The sequence below is a fragment of the Schistocerca americana genome, chromosome 1 (assembly GCF_021461395.2).
Source record: "Schistocerca americana isolate TAMUIC-IGC-003095 chromosome 1, iqSchAmer2.1, whole genome shotgun sequence".
NCBI classification, from domain to species: domain Eukaryota; kingdom Metazoa; phylum Arthropoda; class Insecta; order Orthoptera; family Acrididae; genus Schistocerca; species Schistocerca americana.
In genome coordinates, this window is record NC_060119.1 from 420,060,652 (window position 1) to 420,079,976 (window position 19,325).

The 19,325-nt window shown below is 43.9% G+C and overlaps 1 protein-coding gene across 1 annotated transcript in view; it reads right to left on the bottom strand.

The window, feature by feature from the left end:
- Window positions 1-19,325, bottom strand: part of LOC124556351 (transient receptor potential channel pyrexia-like) — a 206,458-nt gene that overhangs the window by 56,730 nt on the left and 130,403 nt on the right. Inside the window, exon 7 of the mRNA XM_047130351.1 lies at window positions 13,688-14,053. Coding sequence (XP_046986307.1) covers window positions 13,688-14,053 — 366 coding nt within the window. The remainder of the gene's footprint in view (window positions 1-13,687; window positions 14,054-19,325) is intronic.

Genomic DNA, 19,325 nt, shown 5'->3' on the forward strand with positions numbered 1-19,325 from the left:
GTTCTGCAACTTTCCGGAGGGTTTATTATCAAGTTAACGTGCAAAAAAAGAATGTAACTATTAAGATCGATCTTGTATGAAATAGCTTGGCAGTGGAACAATGAAAAATATCTTTTTGCATGCATGCCACCACTCCAACACGCAGAAGCTGTCGCCGAACCGTCGATGCAGACATGCTCACACCCGTGGCAGTGCTCGAATGTCGCGCCAGCCCTGTGGACGAAGCTGTTCTGTCCGTTTCTGCCAAGCTGACGAGATGTCATCTCGTGTTGTAATTACATTGTGGCGTCCAGTACCCCAGTACCCTGTCTGTGCTGTGTACGACCCTCATTTTTTCCACTGATTCCACATAACGTCTCACTGTTGAAGCTGCGTACCTTGTACGAGTCACAATGTTACGGAACTACAGACTCCACCTACCGGAGACCAATTACCCTGTCCCCCTATAAACCACTCACATGCCGATATTCCATCCTGTGATGTCGGCTAGTCATAGTAGCACTTGGTTGCGCGTTTCCATTACGTATGACGGCTCCGCACCGACTGAACGTTGCATAACACTGACATGTCCAGTCACAAAAAAAAAGAGGGCGCAGTTGGGTCTACGTGCATGCCACCTCTGTGTCATTTAAATCACTTCTGTTCTGCAAGTCCTCTTATCGCGGCACGTTTCAGACCATTGCTTATGAGTGTTTCGCTTTTTACAAACGGTAGTGTATAAGACATCCAGGTTTCAGAAACGGAAAAGAGAAACGAACCACTTTAGGAGGTCTTTTCAAAAGTTATTATTCTGTGGTTCATGGACCCTGGCTGAAGAAAAGGTCACTTGGGATATAAATTATAGCTGACTGTGTCAGCGTCCCGCAACTGAGCTCTCTAAGCAGTTTCGTGGTGGTTGGAAATCTAATTTATGAAGTGAATTATTGTCTTTGAAGGTACCTTTTGACTTGTCAGCTTCTAAAGCTGCAGCGAATGTTTCAACGCGATGTGGGGTAACCGCGGCTGTATACATAGTGAAGACAGAGTCGTTTATTGTGACGGCGGCTTTACGGGCGCTGGCAGTCGTCTGCAAAACAAACCCGCGGCGCTGAGAATGACCGCAGACGGCGCTCAGCTTCTTGGGAGACAATTTACTGTTATGGTTGCGTTCTGAAACTCTGTGCGTAGCCGATTTGTTGTCTGTTATCTCGTCATAGGCCTTAGCGTAAAAGCAGGAAAGAAGGCTAGAGAGTAACGCCCCATCGAATTGAAGTCGTTAGAGATCGAGCACTTGTCACGTCTGGAAAAGGACAGGAGAGGAATCGACTGTGATCGGTTAAAGGAATCATCCCGGCGTTCGTCTGAAGTAATTTAGGGAAACCGCGGTCAACAAAACCGTGGGTGGCTGGAAATGTATCTGAACGGCGCTCCAAATTTGTTGTATGCTCTAATTCAGTGTTCTCCAAAGCCTCTATCCGTCGTACAATGGAATCATGGATGTCTTCACTCACTCGCCGCTCGCTTAATCGTCTCCTTCGTATGGGTTCCTGGACAAGTCGGGAAAAGAGGCTGCTGATGTTGCTAAGGCAGCAACTCTGCTACTCAGGCCTTTTAGCAACTCTGTCGCGTCGGACTGTCTGAGCATTGCTATACATCGGAACATTGTACCACTCTTGACACCAACACTGGTCGTCTTTCCTTGGCAACAAACCCAGGGAGATCAAACCCATCCCCATGGCTTGAATGACTTACTCTCCTTAATTTTGCACGGAGGAGATAATTTCGAGTAGACTGCGTATTGCACACTCACTGTTCAGCCACCGTCATCTGGTAAGTGGCGAGCCCGCACCACTTTTTCTCACTGTGACACTGCGCCACTCTCTGACTCATTGCAGCTTTTTTAACATCACACGCTTTAATGTGTGTTTATCAACAGAGTTACCCGAGATTTTAGTAGAAACAGCACAAGCTGTAAAACGCGTCCTACTCTTTACTCGTCATAGCAGCATAGCGAAGAAAATTTAATTTTCGCCTGCGGACACCGGTTGTTCCAGACAATCTTATCAACGGCCTTTAAAAAAGTGCATTTGTTTTGATTGTTTATTTTACCTTTCAACTATGTATGTTCGTTTTTAACTAGCGTTCCAGGTGAACTTCATTCTTCATTATAATTTTACCCACCTACTAATGCCGTTTAGTCCCCTATGTGTTAGGATTGGATTGTTTTGGGGAGGAGACCAGACAGCGAGGTCATCGGTCTCATCGGATTAGGGAAGGATGGGGAAGGAACTCGGCCGTGCCCTTTCAAAGGAACCATCCCGGCATTTGCCTGGAGCGATTTAGGGAAATCACGGAAAACCTAAATCAGGATGGTCGGACGCGGGATTGAACCGTCGTCCTCCCGAACGCGAGTCCAGTGTGCTAGCCACTGCGCCACCTCGCTCGGTCCCTATGTGTTACCTAACTTCAAGAACCACGTAGTGCTCTCCCTAGAAAAAGTCAATTTCAAGTCATGATTTTGTCGTTAATGGCTTCAGCTCTTTAGCTTCCCAACGCCCCAATAAACAAACTCCATCCGAATCACTGGCACTAAGTGTTTTTATAAAATGAAATGACTAACTCGTCCTGACCAGTATATCTCTGCTGTAGAAACTGCAGTGGATGAACAGCACAGCGTTAAGTTTCCGCAATCATGATTTCTGTTTACTTACGACGTATAAGCCGATCGTAATAATATCGGGCTTAGTAGGTGAAATAGACTTGGTATTGTGATTGATACTGACCTTTGTCCAACCTGCAGGTTGATTTTTGTCGTCTTTGCGAATCTTCTACGCAGATGTTCGATGCACGATTTTCACTAATGGCTCCCAATAAAATGTTTTGTTTGCAACAGCAGCTTCCGTTAACTGGCATTGCCAAGCTTGCATTGTCGCGACCCAACATGGGTCCTATGACCAACTTGAGTGAAGGTGTGCCCTGTCTCTGTAGTGCAGTCGCGACGAGTATCTTTTGTTGTGGGCTGAGGCGTACTAAGTCACATTTAACGGAGTGAGGAGGAGGTGGTCTAAAAAATGGTTCAAATGGCTCTGAGCACTATGGGACTTAACATCTATGGTCATCAGTCCCCTAGAACATAGAACTACTTAAACCCCGACTGTAGCGGTCACGTGGTTCCAGACTGAAGCGCCTAGAACCGCACGGCCACACCGGCCGGTCGGAGGTGGTGTCCTAGGTTTCTTATCACCGTTGATTCTAGAACGGGTTGGAGAGGTTATGATTTGTAGGAAGTGAATAAAGGTATGAACACTTAAATATTCAATTAAAAAACAGTTTGTTTTCTCGATAGTTTAATCTTACTTGGAGAGGCATCTTGTGCTGCCTTATAGCTTTGTAAACCAGTAAGTATACCCTAATACTATATATATTAGCTGCCGGTTTCTTAGTTTATTATTTATTTAACCTAATCTAATTAGGGCCGTCAGACCCTCTCTTACATGGGACCAGGGTTTAACTCTTACACTATCTTTTTTACGCCTTTGTTATGTAGAGAATGTTGTTGTTGTGGTCTTCAGTACAGAGACTGGTTTCAAAATGGCTCTGAGCACTATGGGACTTAACATCTATGGTCATCAGTCACAGAGACTGGTTTGATGCAACTCTCCATGCTACTATATCCTGTTATCCTGTGCAAGCGCCGGCCGGTGTGGACGTGCGGTTCTAAGCGCGTCAGTTTGGAACCGCGTGACCGCTACGGTCGCAGGTTCGAATCCTGCCTCGGGCATGGATGTGTGTGATGTCCTTCGGTTAGTTAGGTTTAAGTAGTTCTAAGTTCTAGGGGACTGATGACCTCAGTAGTTAAGTCCCATAGTGCTCAGAGCCATTTGAACCAGCCTGTGCAAGCTTCATCATCTCCCCATACCCACTGGAACCTACATCCTTCTGAATCTGTTAAGTGTATTCATCTCTTGGTTTCCCTCTATGATTTTTACCCTCCGCGCTGCACTCCAGCACTAAATTGGTGATCCATTGATGCCTCAGAATATGTCCTATCAGCCGATCCTTTCTTCTAGTCAAGTTGTGCCACAAATTTCTCACAAATTCTATTCAATATGGTTCAAATGGCTCTGAGCACTATGCGACTTAACTTCTAATGTCATCAGTCGCCTAGAACTTAGAACTAATTAAACCTAAGTAACCTAAGGACATCACACACATCCATGCCCGAGGCAGGATTCGAACCTGCGACCGTAGCGGTCGCTCGGTTCCAGACTGCAGCGCCCAGAAGCGCACGGCCACACCGCCCGGCCTCTATTCAATACCTCCTAATTAGTTATGTGATCTACCCATCTAATCTTCAGCAGTCTTCTGTAGCACCACATTTCGAAAGCTTCTATTTTTTTTTCTAAACTATTTATCGTCCACATTTCGCTTCCACACATGGCTACACTCCATACAAATACTTTCAGAAAAGACTTCCTGACACTTAAATCTACACTCGATGTTAACAAATTTATCTTCTTCAGAAACGCTTTCCTTGCCATTGCCAGTCTACATTTTATATCCTCTCTACTTCGACCATCATCAGTTATTTTGCTCCCCAAATAGCAAAACTCCTTTACTACTTTAAGTGTCTCATTTCCTAATCTAATTCCCTCAGCATCACCCGACTTAATTCGACTGCATGCCATTATACTCGTTTTGATTTTGTGGATGTTCATCTTATATCCTCCTTTCAAGACACTGTCCATTGCGTTCAGCTGCTCTTTCAGGTCCTTTGCTGTCTCTGATAGAATTACAATGTCATCGGCGAACCTCAAGGTTTTTATTTCTTCTCCATGGATTTTAATTCCTACTCCAAATTTTTCTTTTGTTTCCTTTACTGCTAGCTCAGTATACACACTGAATAACATCGGGGATAGGCTTCAACCCCGACCCACTTCCTTCCCAACCACTGCTTCTCTTTCATGCCCCTCTACTCTTATAACTGCCATCTGGTTTCTGTACAGCCTTTCGCTGCCTGTATTTGACCCCTGCCACCTACAGAATTTGAAAGAGAGTATTCCACTCAACATTCTCAAAAGCTTTCTCTAAGTCTACAAATGCTAGAAAGGTAGGTTTGCCTTTCCTTAATCTTTCTTCTAAGATAAGTCGTAAGGTCAGTATTGCCTCACGTGTTACAACATTTCAACGGAATCCAAACTGATCTTCCCCGAGGTCGGCTTCTACCAGTTTTTCCATTCGTCTGTAAAGAATTCGTGTTAGTATTTTGCAGCTGTGGTTTATTAAACTGATAGTTCGGTAATTTTAATATCTGTCAACACCTGCTTTCTTTGGGATTGGAATTATTATATTCTTCTCTCGAAGTCTGAGGGTATTTCGCCTGTCTCATACATCTTGCTCACCAGATGGTAGAGTTTCGTCAGGGCTCTCCCAAGACTGTCAGTAGTTCTAATGGAATGTTGTCTACTGCCGGGCCTTCTTTCGACGTAGGTCTTTCAGTGCTCTGTCAAACTCTTCACGCAGTATCATATCTCCTATTTCATCTTCATCTACATTCTCTTCCATTTCTATAATATTGTCCTCAAGAACGCCGCTCTTGTATAGACCCTCTATATACTCCTTACACCTTTCTGCTTTCCCTTCTTTGCTTGGAACTGGATTTCCATCTAAGCTCTTGATATTCATGCAGGTGGTTCTCTTTTCTCCAAAGTTCTCTAATTTTCCTCTAGGCAGTATCTGTCTTACACCTAGTAATATACGCCTCTACATCCGTACATTTGTCCTCTAGCCATCCCTGCTTATCCATTTTGCACTTCGTGTCTATCTCACTTTTGAGACGTTTATATTCCTTTTTTCTGCTTCATTTACTACATTTTTGTATTATCTCCTTTCATCAATTAAATTCAATATCTCTTCTGTTACCCAAGGATTTCCATTAGCCCTCGTCTTTTTACGTACTTGATCCTCTGCTGCCTTCACTATTTCATCTCCCAAAGCTACCCATTCTTCTTCTACTGTATTTCTTTCCCCCATTCTTGTCAGTTGTTCGCTAACGCTCTCCCTGAAACTCTGTACAACCTCTGGTTCTTTCAGTTTATCCAGGTCCTATCTCCTTAAATTTCCACCTTTCTGCAGTTTCTTCAGTTTTAATCTACAGTTCATAACCAATAGATTGTGGCCAGAGTCCACATCTGCCCCTGGAAATGTCTTACAATTTAAAACCTGGTTCCTAAATCTCTGTCTGACCATTATATAATCTGTTTGAAACCTTTCAGTATCTCCAGGCTTCTTCCGTGTATACAACCTTCTTTAATGATTCTTGAACCAAGTGTTACCTATGATTAAGTTATGCTCTGTGCAAAATTGTACCAGGCGGCTTCCTCTTTCATTCCTTACACCCATTCCATATTCACCTACTACTTTTCCTTCTCTTCCTTTCCCTACTATCGAATTCCCGTAGCCCATGACTATTAAATTTTCGTTTCCCTTCACCTGCCCGATCAAGGGATCTGACATTCCACACTCCGACCCGTAGAAAGTCAGTTTTCTTTCTCATGATAACAACGTCCTCCTGAGTAGTCGCCGCCCGGAGATCCGAATGGGGGACTATTTTACCTCCGGAATATTTTACCCAAGAGGACGCCATAATCATTTAACCATACAGTAAAGCTGCATGCCTTCGGGAAAAATTACGGCTGTAGTTTCCCCTTGATTTCAGCCGTTCGCAGTACCAGCACAGCAAGGCCGTTTTGGTTAGTGTTACAAGGCCAGATCAGTCAGTCATCTGGACTGTGACCCCTACAACTACTGAAAAGGCTGCTGCCCCTCTTCAGGAACCACACGTTTTGTCTTGTCTCTCAACAGCTACCTCCCCGTTGTAGTTGCACCTACGGTACAGCTATCTGTATCGCTGATTCACGCAAGCCTACCCACCAACGGCAAGGTCCATGGTTCATGGTGAGGGGGGGGGGGATGTAGAGAATAACAATTTTAATATAAACAGATAACATTAAAATGATGCCGCGCGGTCGAGGGCTCCTTGTCACGGTCTGTGCGGCTCCCCCCATCGGAGGTTCGAGTCCTCCCTCGGGCTTGGGTATGTGTTGTCCACAGTTAGTTTAAGTTAGATTACGTAGTATGTAGGCTTAGGGACCGATGACCTCAGCAGTTTGGTCCCGTAAGACCTTACCACAAATTTCCAAAATTTATTGAAATAATTTCAGTGTCTGTAGTGACGTGAGGTTATAGCACTGACTGTGAATTAATAAAGTTAATACTGGCAGTACTTCTACCATTGCTGCTGCTGCTACCACTACCACTAATAATACTAGTAATAATGCGCACTCATTCACCTATTTCATAAAAAATGAGACAAATCTGATGTGAATAACTACAGAGGAGTCTCCCTCCTTTCCGTTCCTTACAAAGTCCTCTCCGCTTGCCTCTTACAACACGCACAAGAACAACTCGAATCCGTGATAAATGATTATCAAACAGGCTTTAGACCACGCATATCAGACGTCGAACAAATTTTCAACATGAAGTCTACGCTGAAAATTCGAGATACATTAAGTGTCCCAACCATCTGCACATTTGTCGACTTCACGAAAGCTTACGACTCCATCGACCGACAGTTCCTGTTTAATATATTCAATACAATCTGGATCCTAAAACGCAACGTCTCATCCAACAATCCCTAACAGACCCAACTTCCAAAGTCAAATTCAACAGAAAACTCTACAACCTTTTTCCATTAAGACTGGCGTCCGGCAGGGCGATAGCCTCTCCCCACTACTTTTCAACATCGTTTTAGACAAAGTCATCAAAGAATGGGAACAAGAAGTGAAAAATCGAAACATCTGAAGACCCATAAGGCTATGAAAAGAAAAAGATAACATCGACGTCACATGCCTATCCTTGCTGATGACCTCGCGGACATGTCCTGTGATGAACAAACAGCAATTCATCAGATTGAAGTCCTCAAAGAATGTGCCGAGAAAGTTGGACTGCAATTTTCTTTTTCTAAAACCGAATTCATGCCTACAAAACACGGCATAGTAAACAAGGTTAACCACTTCAAGCACTTAGGAGAAATTATCGAGCCTACAGGTACAGAAAGGTTAGCATAAAAAACACGGGAACTCAAAATTCGGAAAGGATATGGGAAAGTTGCGAGCATCTACAGTAGAAAATGCATAAACATCAACACAAAAGCTCTACACTACACGACTGTTATCAAACCTGAAATACTCTATGCCAGCGAGACTGTAAACCTTAATTACAAAAGAGACCTCGAAAATATCAAAAAGACTGAAACAAAAATCATCCGAAAAATCCTTGTCCCAAAACTTACAGACGAAGAATACGGTCTACAATCACACACAACCACAGAAAAATATTCCAACATCGAAACCGATTTCCGCAAACGACGACTGAAATTCTACAGACATATCTTGAGACTAACAAAGAAAATTTTGACGTCCTGAAAACGACAACAGTTTGGATAAAACCGGTCCAAGTTGATCTAAAAAAATGATAAAATCTCACCGACAGACATTGAAGGTCGAAACGTCTTCAGACATAAGGTCTACAGCTGGGAAATTTCATTAGAAGACAAACCCAAGGTACCTAGAAGAAAGTGGTCAGATGACTTCGAGCTAAGCACTGCGAGAGGATGAAATAATTCTGGAAGAACAAGAAAAATAACAACCACAGGTCATAATTTGGTTTATGTGCTCCTCTATGAGTCTAAACAATGTAAATAAATAAAACGGCATTCTCTATTATATTGCGGGAGCTTATTCGAGCGTGGGGCTCCTGCTACTGAGAAGGACTTCGAGAAAGTGGCTGAACGATGAAGTGGGACAAAGAGGATTTTGCTTTCGTAGGAACGGGTGTTTCTGCCATGTTGTTCAGACAGTAGCGTTAAGGTCGAGGAGAGATATGGGGGACAGTGTATTTTGATCAGATAGTGGAGAAGACAGAGGGTATGGAAATCTCTGTGCTTGTCTCCACACAGCCGTCCGTCTTCCACGTTGGTGTGTATTTTAGCGTAATAATTCTATTTGTATAGTTTTCTTGTTAGGTAGAAGTTCTAGCTCCGAATCACGCAGTATTGCGTCTTATAGGGTGGCCTCTTCATCTGAAATTAAGGTCCTGTGTTTTTAATGGTCTCGTTCTAGTGGTATATGATACGTAAAATCTGTTTAGATACTGCATCTGTGTATTGTATTATACACCCTGTTTTCTCATTTTAAATTTACCGCCTTCAAATTTTTTTAGGATAAGTTATTGCACAGGTGTTGCTCGTAGTAATTCCATGTTATTAATGTTTTATGTGCAGTACATTTAAAAGTTTCAGTGGCTATGTTTATCCAGTTTACGATCTCTCAGTCTTACCAGCAGCTGCGTGGCAGCGCCACCTATTGAGGTGATTCTGTATTAGGCGTCAGTACTAGCACACGACGGCATCCGCTATAGTTTTACAACAGGCCACACTTTACATTATGAAAGGCAAGCAGTTATTTGTATTCGCACCCTGCAGTAAGTGGAATGTACATTTCGTATTTAGAACTAGAAGAAGAGAATAAAGTAATGTAAGATGAGGCATGGCTGTGGACAGACTAGAATAATTCAATTAATTGCTTTGCAGTGGGAGAAGAAAATGGCAAATGCCAAAACCCAATAACATTTATAGATGTTTCCATGTCTAAAGTTAGAAATACACAAAATGTTCGTTTTTAAAATTGTGCTGTTGCAGTTCTGGGAAACTGTAGTACCACAAGATGTAAATAATGATATACGTTAGATCGATCCTATCTCCACTCCGGAAGAACTTTGCATAGCTCTTAGGGATAGCATTTATTTTAGGAAATTAATGTAATGATACCAAGCCTAAGTGGAACTGTCTTTCATCAGACTTTGGCTGGATCATTCGATGGCAAAACTTTTAAGTTCTGTTTGTCTCTAAGGCTTTTCCATTACGATTTTTCTTCTTTACCATGTAAATCAATGGCTGTCGATCGATGTAGTTGTATTGTCGGATGCTCATGCATTTGAACCCAACTGAAACGATGAGGGGTGTGTGTGTGTGTGTGTGTGTGTGTGTGTGTGTGTGTGTGTGTGTGTGTGTGTGTGTAATCTGAGTAATTGCTTTTATCTCATCATACATTTCATCAATCTGTTCGTCATCTGCGGAGCTAGTTGGCATATAAATTTGTACTACTGTGGTAGGCGTGGGCTTTGATTCTATCTTGGCTACAGTAACGCGGTCACTATGCTGTTCGTAGTAGCTTACCCTCACTCATATATATATATATTTTTAATTCGTTGTTAAACCTACTCTTGCATTACCCATATTTGATTTTGTATTTATAACCCTGCATTCACCTAACGAGAAGTCTTGTTCCTCCTGCCACCGAAATTCAGTAATTCTAACTATATCTAACTTTAACCTATCCATTTCCCTTTTTAAATTTTCTAATCTACCTGCCCGATTAACGGATCTGACAGCCGGCCGAAGTGGCCGTGCGGTTACAGGCGCTGCAGTCTGGAGCCGCAAGACTGCTACGGTCGCAGGTTCGAATCCTGCCTCGGGCATGGATGTTTGTGATGTCCTTAGGTTAGTTAGGTTTAACTAGTTCTAAGTTCTAGGGGACTAATGACCTCAGCAGTTGAGTCCCATAGTGCTCAGAGCCATTTGAACCATTTGAACGGATCTGACATTCCACGCTCCGATACGTAGAACGCCAGTTTTCTTTCTCCTGATAACGACGTCCTCCTGAGTAGTCGAATGGGGGACTATTTTACCTCCGGAATATTTTCTCCAAGAAGACGACGTCATCTTTTAACCATACAGTAAAGCTGTGTGTCCTCGGGAAAAATTACGGCTGTAATTTCCCCCCTTTTTTCCAGCCATTCGCAGTACCAGCACAGCAGGGCCGTTTTGGTTAATGTTACAAGGCGAGATCAATCATCCAGACTGTTGCCCCTGCAACTACTGAAAAGGCTGCTGCCCCTCTTCAGGAACCACACGTTTGTCTGGCCTCTCAACAGATACCCCTCCGTTGTGGTTGCACCTATGGTGCGGCTATCTGTATCGCTGAGGCACGCAAGCCTCCCAACATACATATATCCTGAATGACTTAATTAAGAATAAAACTGACGACGTGAAATCCACTTGTGAAACGAAACACTAATAATTTCTACACGGGCGAGACCAGTAAGGAACCTGTTTACGTTACAAATGTAGTATGATTAAGAATCAATTAGAAGGGACTTGGCTGTTACCAAGAATTCAAGAAAGTTGTGTTTCTTTGAAACGGATTTGGTATCTTCGAAACGGATTTGGTATATAGGCTACAAACGTGCGTGGTTCAAGTTCCATACCTAATTGCTAGGACAGCTATAAATTACTGACATCGCCTCACAAGCAAGAGACTCATTCTACACATTGCATATATCTCATACGTAACTGATTAATAATATAATTAGTGGATGCCTTACACCGTGAGATATATAAGGTTGGTTTCATATTATGAAACTTGAAAGCATTACAAGAAGAATTTTTGACACTGAAAAGTTGTTGGGTTAAGAATTGTGGATGAACACGCACGTATGAAATGCTCACGGTTTGTTCGATAGTTGTATTTCCGGCAATTCATTCTCAGCTGATAACGTCAGTTCTCACGGCCTTCTTATAATTCGTACCCGCTGGTGTACATGGCGAGCAATCAGATTGAGAAGAAAGATTTATTGAAAGAATTACTGGAACTTTAAAATGTTTGTTTTATTTCTTTCTTTGGATTTCCGGCGTAGTTATCCGCGTCTTACAGTCGAGCTGTGGCTGGAACAGGGCTGGTGCGACATGGAATGTTTCTAGATGCTGCACCAACCCACGCCCAGTCGGGTACTGCTGACAGAGGACGCTTTTTGCTGACAGGGGGACGCGTCTAAAGTACCCTCTACCAGCCAATTAAAGGGCTGGGAACGGTGACATGGGGGACGCCGAGCCGGTTGACCAGGGCGCTCCGGCACTACGCGGTCGCTCTCTTGTCTGCCAGCTCTCGTCCCGACCAGACGTCTTGTCCTGCTCATCTTCCCGGGCAACAAGCTCCTCAGTCTGATTGCGGCTGCCTCCTGCTGTTTCTGTTTTCCTGTATTCCTTAGTAGTAGGAGCTGATGCAGTAAACTCCGGCGAGTGACATGCCTTTAAACAAATTTCCTGACACACTCGGACGCCCACATCCCTCTTAAGCTGTAATCTCAATCCATTCATGCACTCTACATGAAAAAATACTAGACAACGAACTGCGGTGAAAGTAATAATGGTACTACATATTCGTAGCCGAAACATCAAACATGTAACGCAGGGATACACTGTATGATTGGGACTGTGACCGTGTGTTAAAGACCACCTCTTGCAGCACCAGATGTGGTGTACTGTGTCCTATCCTCCAATATTTATGCATAAAAAAATGAAATCATTTGTGAGGTTACAGTCAGTGTGAAGTGCCTTGCTCCCTTTGAGCTACATGGCTAACAAACGAACAGGACATCTACATCAGCGTCTAGATTGATACTCTGCAAATCACACATAAGTGCTTGACAGAGGGTTCATGGAACCACCTTCACAACCACACTATTATTCCAATCTCGAACAGAACACGGAAAAAACGAACACCTATACCTTTCCTTGCGAGCTGTGATTTCCCTTATTTTATTGATGACTATAGTTCCCTATGTAGGTCGGCGTCAACAAAATATTTTCGCATTCGGACGAGAAAGTTGGTGACTGAAATTTCGTGAGATTTCACCGCAACGAAAACACTTGTCTTAATGATCTCCACCCCAAATCCTGTAGCACATGAGTGACAGTCTCTCCCCTTTTTGTCGATAGTACAAAACGTGTTGTTCATTTTTGAACTTTCTCGATGCACTTCGTTAATCCTGTCTGGTAAGGATCCCAGACCGCATAGCAGTACTCCAAAAGAGGACAGACAGGCATAGTGTAGGGAGTCCCTTTAGTAGATCTCTTCATCTCCTAAGTATTCTGCTAATAAAACGCAGTCTTTGATTCGCCTCCCTACAACATTTTCTGTGTGTTCTTTCCAAATTAAGTTGTTCGTAACTGTAATTCCTAGGTATTGAGTTGAATGTACAGCCTATAGATTCGACTGATTTATCATGTAACCGTAGTTTAATGGATTCCTTTTAGCACTCAAGTGGATAATATCACACTTTTCATTATCTGGGGTAAATTACCAATGTAGGACGAGGTGAAATCATCTGCTGCTGCTCTGTGGGGAAGACAAATAAGGTACTCTGTATGTGAAAATAACGTTGTGACTGACAAGTGTCAGTAGTGGTGATGAAAACTGCCTGCTCGTGCACAACATGCCAAGCGCTCATTCCATCGATAGTTTGCCCGGGCCTCCTATCTCGTGCAGCCTGCGTCGCCTGCCGAGGCTGTTCCTTGAGCCCGCAGAACAGCAGCAGGGCGAGATCGTCGAGCCCGATGAACAGCTGTGATTGACTGACGCCGGCCCTTGCCAATAGTCACTACACGTCAGTCACAAAGTTATTTTAATGGGAGTGTAGAAGGGCGCAGAACCTGTGCAGCGATGTTGCACTGAACGAGCGCTCCTCTCGTGAAATGGCAGTTATTGGTGGGATGTGGTAGGAAGTACGGCCCTGTGGCCGGGTGTACCTCGATGAAGGCGAGCAGTAGGCCGGACTCGCCGCGCTCGGCGTTGGGCACGAGCACGCGGAAGTCGAGCCTGAGCTCGCAGTCGACGTCGCCGAGCTCGTGGTCGTGCAGCGTGACGGCGCCGTCGAGCTGCGTGACGAGCGCGGGGATGACGTCGGGCACGCGCCGCACCAGGAAGGACAGCGCCGAGACGCCGCCGCGCGTGCGCGCAGTCACGTCGGCGCCGCGCTCCAGCAGCAGCGCCGCGCACGCCGAGAACTCGTTGAGCGCCGCCAGGTGCAGCGGCGTGTAGCCGAACTTGTCTGCGCGGTTCACCGACGCACCTGCCCCCACCAGCAGCCGCACGCACTCCAGTGACCGCGACACCTGCAATGTCCCCCGACTCTACCAAAAGCTTCCCACAGATCGAGCAGACAGTTTCTGCTGCTCATAGTCTGCGATTTGCAGCACTCACCAAATTAACACATTGATTTTTAAAGTCGGCTCGCAGCAGGCTGTAGGTTTCAAGTGCGTTATTACATTGCCGGCTGTGAGGCAGGCCGAGCAGCTATAGCTCCATCTTCGTGTTACTACGAAGAAAACACCCTCCAAAAATTGTGTAGTGTGCGAAGCAAGCAAGCAATGAAGAAAGAAAGTGATACACGTTACGAATGTGAGAAATACGAGTATATAGTGGCGTTGCACATCCCTGTATTTTTTTCGTGTATACCACACTAACAAAAACTTCTAAAACAGTATTATCATCACTCCTCATCACTTCAATAAATACCAAGGATAGATTTTTAAAGAATTCGTACCACAAAAATATATAATTTTGAGAAAAGTATATGGCAAAATATGCTCATTTTCGTAAATATAAATAGTAAATACAGGGTCGACTTTGAGGAAGAATATTACTTAGTCAATGGCTTAATGAATTAACGAATTAAACTAGTGTAATGCTTCGTGGTTATCTGTTGGGAATAACACTGACCTTGAGACTGTTCTACGATAACCATCATCTGCCCCTTGTCTAGTATCACCTTTTGTCATCGGCACCAGACCTAGATTTAACGCTAATTCAACATCTTTCTTAGTGGTTTTCGGGGAGTTATGCACAAAACTGCAACTGAGACCTAAAACAGATAATATTTAGTCTATATAACTTCATAAGGATTTGACTACATAAATGAATAAAAATGCCCGATGCTCTCAGACTAGGCTAAACTAGGTCGGAAATAAGAGACTGCGTTGCATTGCTTTTGCCAGCGTGAGGAGTACTTCTGCTGCCACGTGTACCAACCAGGTCCTTTGTACAGCTCCGGTTCAGTAAGCAAACACTATACCTGTACTTGGCTGTAATGGGTCGCTGGCCTCTGGCATGTGACCGTCATGCTCTGAGGATGACTGTTCGGGTGATCCCAGTGGCGCGGTTCTGGCGCGTTTCCTCGGCCTCCAGTCAGCGACTTTTCGTAGAATGACCCTCAGTCTCATTTTCTGTATTCATATAAAAACAGCGAGAAACTTATCATCGGGATTGGTGATCACGAAGTAGAGGAAGTTAAGAAATTCTGCAGCAAAATAATACATGACGGAGGAGGAAGGAGAACATAAAAAGCAGACTAGCATTGTCAAAAGGGCATTCGTGGCCAAGAGAAATCTACTAGTATCAAAACTTAGGTCTTAATTTGAGGAAGAAATTTCTGAAAATGTACGTTTGGAACACAGGATTGTTTGGCAGTGAGACTTGGACTGTGGGCAACAGAACAGAAGAGAAGCATTTGAAATTTGGTGCTAGAGAAGAATGTTGATAATTAAGTGTACAGATAAGTAAGGAATGACGAGTTACTCCACAGAATGGGCGAGGAAAGGAATATATGGAAAACAGTGACAAGAAGAAGGGAGAGGATGATAGGAAGGACATCAGGGAACAGTTTCGTTGATACTAGAGGGAGCTGTAGAGGAAGGCAGAGATTGTGTTACATCCAGCCAATAATTGAGGACGTAGAGTACAACTGCTAGTTTGAGATGAGAAGATTGATCCAAGAGAGGAATTCGTGACAGGCAACATCAAACCAGTTAGAATACTGATGACTAAACAAAATAAATAAAAATAAACAAAAAGCTTCGTTTTCCCTTCCCTTCCATTCCTCACAAAAGACCAGGGGTTTAGGTATCGTCATCAGGAATGGCTGGCTACCCTCCAATCGCCGCCGTTGTACCAAGAACGTCTTTCCCTGCCCTATTTCGTTTCCTTTACCAATTTTCCTCTCAGTTTTGGTCGGCTGTGTATCCCTGGAACGTCTCGCATTCAAAACTAGCGTTCCTTGCCAGGATCTCCGTTTTTCACCTTAAGGAATTGTGTTGGAGCCATTTCGTCACTCACTACATATCATGTGGTGCTCTTTACTTGTAACTGCATGCGAATACATTAAAACATAACCGAGAGAACTCAACATCCTTTCGAAAAGATGTCACTAAAAGCGTGTCAGTTGCCAGCGTATTAACAGATTGAGCCTGGTCAGCGTGCTGGAATATCGCTCTGGCCATCAGAGGCCCTGGTGACACTTTCGAGTGCTAAAGCCAGTCCGTTACGGAGTAAAATTCACTGTGTCACTTGCTTGTTCGTGCGACAGCTTCCAAGCAAGGCCGGCCGGCCTGCCTGCCTGCCTGCCTGCCTGCCTGCCTGCCTGTTTCCCCTTCAGGGAGCTTCGCATGGCAGCCCTGGTGTTATTTCCCCTGTAGGGTTCTCTAAATGCTACCTACATTGGCCAGTCGGGAGACCTTTCGCCAACGAATGTCGAACCCTGGAAGGCGGGATCTCACAGACAACACAGGTTAACCTGTGAGACAAATCGGCATATCGTGCACATGACTGCTCTCTGTAATCTTTTTCAGACGATTTTAAAGAAACTGTTTTGTTAAAAACTTTATTCTCTCGCATCTCATAGTCCCATTTGTCAACTTCATGAAGAAATGCCTGTTATTGAGTCAATGATCATTGTTATTGTGATACTTCGAAATTAAGCAACCCACAGCATGATATTCGAATAGTTTGGAATGAAAAATAGGGCATTCTATGAATTTGCGTTTGGTGCATGTTAGTTCATGCATTGCTGGGTACAAAATGTAGCTAACATATTGAATTATTATTTACTCTTAGGAGGAGATGTACGTCTCATTCTCGAGAGAGAAGATTATATGTAGAGTACTCGGTTCCACTTGCACGTGAAGACAATAATGGGGCAGTGAAATATTCGTAATTTCCCGTCTGTTTCATAAACTATTTGAGATATCCAAACAAGATTTTGGCAAATGATTGCACACAAAGAGGGGAGTATTTTGCCTCATAATTAATAAATGATATGCAAGTAAGTAGAGATTTTTCAATGGGATAACGTAATTTCTTAAGGGAGATAAATAGATCGTGAATCGAGAATTGCTGTGAGTTTTGCAGTGTAAGTGAAGAAACTACAAGTTTATTTTTATACCGAGAACGGATTTTTTCGTAAAATACTTATATGTCTTGCTAGTTTAATAACACAATGTTTTTGGAGTCCTCCGCAATTTCAACTGCATTACAGTGTTAAATGAATTTCTGTAAATTCTGCTATGTTTTAGCAAAACATTGCAACAAGAGAAGTATAGATGTTTCTGAAAACAGGAGTTTATTCCTATATCTCAAAGATCTGAAAAATATGAAAACAGTTCAATGGTGCTGAATGTTTCTGTTGCAGCTTGTATCACTGGAGTCGGTTGAACACTTTCACGACGTGAAACTTCCTGGCAGATTAAAACTGTGTGCCGGACCGAGACTCGAACTCGGGACCTTTGCCTTTCGCGGGCAGGTGGTCTGCCAACTGAGCTACCCAAGCACAACTCACGACCCGTCGTCACAGTTTTAATTCCGCCAGTAACTCGTCTCCTACCTTCCAAACATCACAGAAGCTCTCCTGCGAACCTTGCAGAACTAGCACACTCAGAAGAAAGGACATTGCGGAGACATGGCTTAGCCTTTTCGAGGTCTAGGGATACAAAAATGGCAGAGTGACGGGACCTAAGCTGGAGGGACAGGAGATGGGTGAGGTATAGGAGTTGGTCATTGGAAGGGAAGGAAGGTCGAAAGCCACATTGGGTGTTGGGGGGGAGGAGGAGGTGCTGTTGGTGGAGGTGGTGATGGATGCGTTGGGTAAGGATGGATTCTAAGAGCTTGCTGAACACAGAGGTAAGACATATATAGGGGGCGGGGGGGGGGGGGGGGGAGGAACATCAGGATATGGGAGGTTTTCCATAGATTGGGGAAGAAGTCAGTGGCAAGGATTACGTTATAGAGGGCGGCAAGGACTGCAAGGAAGGAGGGAGGGCAGTGTTTGAGTGGCGGTCGGTAATGCGGTCGTGGCCACGGGCAGTGTTGCATTTAGTGTGGAGTGTGATGATGATGTCCTGTGTAGTGATTGGAGTGTTAAGTTCCGATGTTGGTGTGTACTCGATGATCCAGCGCACAGAAGACAATCTAGTGACCCCCACAGAAAGGATTAAGCGCAAGACACTTACACTGCTGAAAAAGAGTTTGATGTTCGAAGATTTACGTAAGAAACTTCATCCTGGTGCTGCCGTTGTGCCTAGATTGTATGGTCCGCCTAAGCTGCAGAAGGCAGGGGTTCCTCTACGCCTTATTGTTAGTAATTTGGGTGCACCCACTTATAACCTGTTCTCAGTTCATATGATGTCAAGTGTGGACACCATATCTCCAATTCAGTGGATTTTATTCGACGATTGAAATCTTTTAGACTGAGTCCTTCATATCTATTGGTGATTTTTGATGTGGTATCTCTGTTAACAAAAGTCCCTGTAGAAGAGTCCCTTAGTTTGATTAGTGAAAAACTGGATGAAGAGTTAGTGAAGCGTTGTCGTCATATGCTGACATCCACGTATTTTTTTAACGGAAACATTTGTAACAGAATGTTGGCGTGGCTATGGGTAGTCCTTTATCGCCCATAGTCGCCAATTTATTTATGGAGGACTTCCAGGATATGGCACGGAAGACTTCGGCTTTGCAACCAACGTGCTTCTGGAGATATGGGGATGATACCTTTTTCGTCTGGCCACATGGACGTGATGTTCTCAATAGATATTTGGACTACTTCAATAGTCTTCATCCCCCGCATTAAATTTACCATGGTGGTTGAAAGTGATGGGATGCTTCCATTTTTAGGTGTTATGGCTTATAAAAAACCAGATGGTACTTTGGGACATAGTGTTCACCGAAAGCCGACGCACACAGATCGTTATCTGCATTCTATGATTTGCCATCCACCACACCAACGCAGTGTCGATAGTGTCGGAAGTTCCATGCGGCTTTTCGCGGATGATGCTGTAGTATACAGAGAAGTTGCAGCATTAGAAAATTGTAGCGAAATGCAGGAAGATCTGCAGCGGATAGGCACTTGGTGCAGGGAGTGGCAACTGACCCTTAACATAGACAAATGTAATGTATTGCGAATACATAGAAAGCAGGATCCTTTATTGTATGATTATATGATAGCGGAACAAACACTGGCAGCAGTTACTTCTGTAAAATATCTGGGAGTATGCGTGCGGAACAATTTGAAGTGGAATGATCATATAAAATTAATTGTTGGTAAGGCGGGTATCAGGT